This window comes from Gossypium arboreum, chromosome 9 (assembly GCF_025698485.1).
Source record: "Gossypium arboreum isolate Shixiya-1 chromosome 9, ASM2569848v2, whole genome shotgun sequence".
NCBI classification, from domain to species: domain Eukaryota; kingdom Viridiplantae; phylum Streptophyta; class Magnoliopsida; order Malvales; family Malvaceae; genus Gossypium; species Gossypium arboreum.
In genome coordinates this window covers 86,112,241-86,113,976 of record NC_069078.1, presented here as the reverse complement: position 1 = coordinate 86,113,976, position 1,736 = coordinate 86,112,241, and the positions used below count along the sequence as shown (strand labels likewise).

At 27.1% G+C, this 1,736-nt stretch overlaps 1 protein-coding gene across 1 annotated transcript; it reads right to left on the bottom strand.

The window, feature by feature from the left end:
* Positions 1-379: 379 nt before the first annotated feature.
* On the bottom strand, positions 380-974 carry LOC128280378 (uncharacterized). The gene is made up of 2 exons (XM_053018524.1): positions 863-974; positions 380-775 (listed from the first exon to the last, which is right to left on the bottom strand). The coding sequence occupies exons 1-2, from the start codon at positions 920-922 to the stop codon at positions 518-520; spliced, it is 318 nt and encodes a 105-aa protein (XP_052874484.1). The 5' UTR covers positions 923-974; the 3' UTR covers positions 380-517.
* Positions 975-1,736: the final 762 nt, after the last annotated feature.

The window sequence follows — 1,736 nt, the reverse complement described above, 5'->3', positions numbered from 1 at the left end:
TAGAATTTGAAATGCAAAAAGAGCTCTTCAATCTCTCTCAATTTTAATATTAAGCAAATTGGTCCATTTAAAAAAAAAAGAGCAATTTAGTCCCTGTCTGAAAAGTGAGTAACTAAGGACAATTAATAACAGTGTTACTATTTTTCATCCATTTTACTAATATTATTTGGTATAATAACAAATTTAGCCTCCCGACGTTTACACATTATGCCAATTTAATCATGGTTCGAACAAATTTAACCTAATATTTACATATTCTGTCAAATTAGTTATAATTCTGAAAAACTATTTAAATGTAAAAATCATATAAAAATTTTAAAATTATAAAAAAAATTAGAAAACTTATATATATATATATATATATATATACACACAAAAATACACAAAGTGCCTCTTAAATTGTAGCTTTTTAGAATTTTAGCTGCATTTAGGTTAGAAATACTCACTAAATACCTTAATCTATGAATTACCAAATTTTAATAATATAAATTATTTATTTAATTTTAATAACCTAAAGTTAGTAACTTTTCCTTTTTGCCTCCTTGCTGTCATTGCTCTTATTGTCACCGTCCGACGTCTTGGCCAGCAACCAACACCACCAGTGGAATCCTCTTTCTCCCTTCTTCCTACTTCTCGCCTTAGTCTTCCAAGACCCCCTTAAATGCCATGAAACTGGACTAGAGCTTTGGATCTCGAAAGCTTCGATCTCCGTCGTGCGTCGACGGATTTGCACCATAGCTGCGTTCCATAAACTCATGAACAAACATTGATTTTCCTACAAGAAAAGAGATAAACAGAAGTCAAGAAATTAAGTTCATCAATAAGAAACTTTGTAGCACCGCTAACTATTTATTTTGTTTACTCTTATTTCAGGATCGAAATCCAACCAGTTTATCACTAAGTCATTCAAGAACTGCCACATATATCTTAACAGTATGCAAATTATTATTATTTTTTAAATTAGAAATACCTTCTAACTTCAAACACCCGAACTCAATAACTAATAAAAGTTGAAGCCTTGAATGATAAACGATAGAGAAATTTTTTTTTTTATGTTTTTGAAGTTTAAATTATTTTTATATATTATTTTTAATTTTCTAAAATATAATTTTTATTTATTTTAATATGCTTTTTATAATCAGATCAATTCGACAAAATGTGTAATTATTAAATGTTAAATTAATTTAATTTGTTAGAATCGGGACTAAATTAACAAGATATGTAAGCATTGAGGGCTAAATTTATTATTATACCAATCAATATTACGTAAATGGATGGAAACAATAACATAATCACTCATTATTGTTCCATTTTTTTAGAGGTACCAATTTGCGCAAAATCAAAATTGCGAGGGATTGAAGAGGTCTTTTTGCCAATTTGAACCTACACCAATCACATTAGTAAAATATTCAATTTACCACTCAACTAAAGCTCTTTTTAATATTTTTATACATTACAATTTTATTATGAACACTTTAGTACCTCCATCGTATGCACATATTAATAATATTGTTTATTGAGTTGGTGCCACAAATTAACTCGATACCAACTCAAGATTGATGGCAACACCTCAATTGCATTCATTGAGTATTATTGTTAACTTGATGTATTTATGTGTTTAGATTTCGTTTTACTCATAATTTAATCTGATTTTTTTATTTTAATAACGTATATATTTCATGTATTATTATTAACTAATTTCAAATAATATATTTTATTATGTTTTATGTGCTATT

What these genes read in the sequence shown, in the direction of transcription:
- LOC128280378 (XM_053018524.1), bottom strand. Translation starts at nt 922, where the DNA reads ATGTGGCAGTTCTTGAATGACTTAGTGATAAACTGGTTGGATTTCGAT. An exon ending in ATTTCGATCCTGAAATAAGA is followed by an intron (nt 776 to 862) that starts GTAAACAAAATA and finishes CTTTTCTTGTAG; the next exon opens with GAAAATCAATGTTTGTTCAT.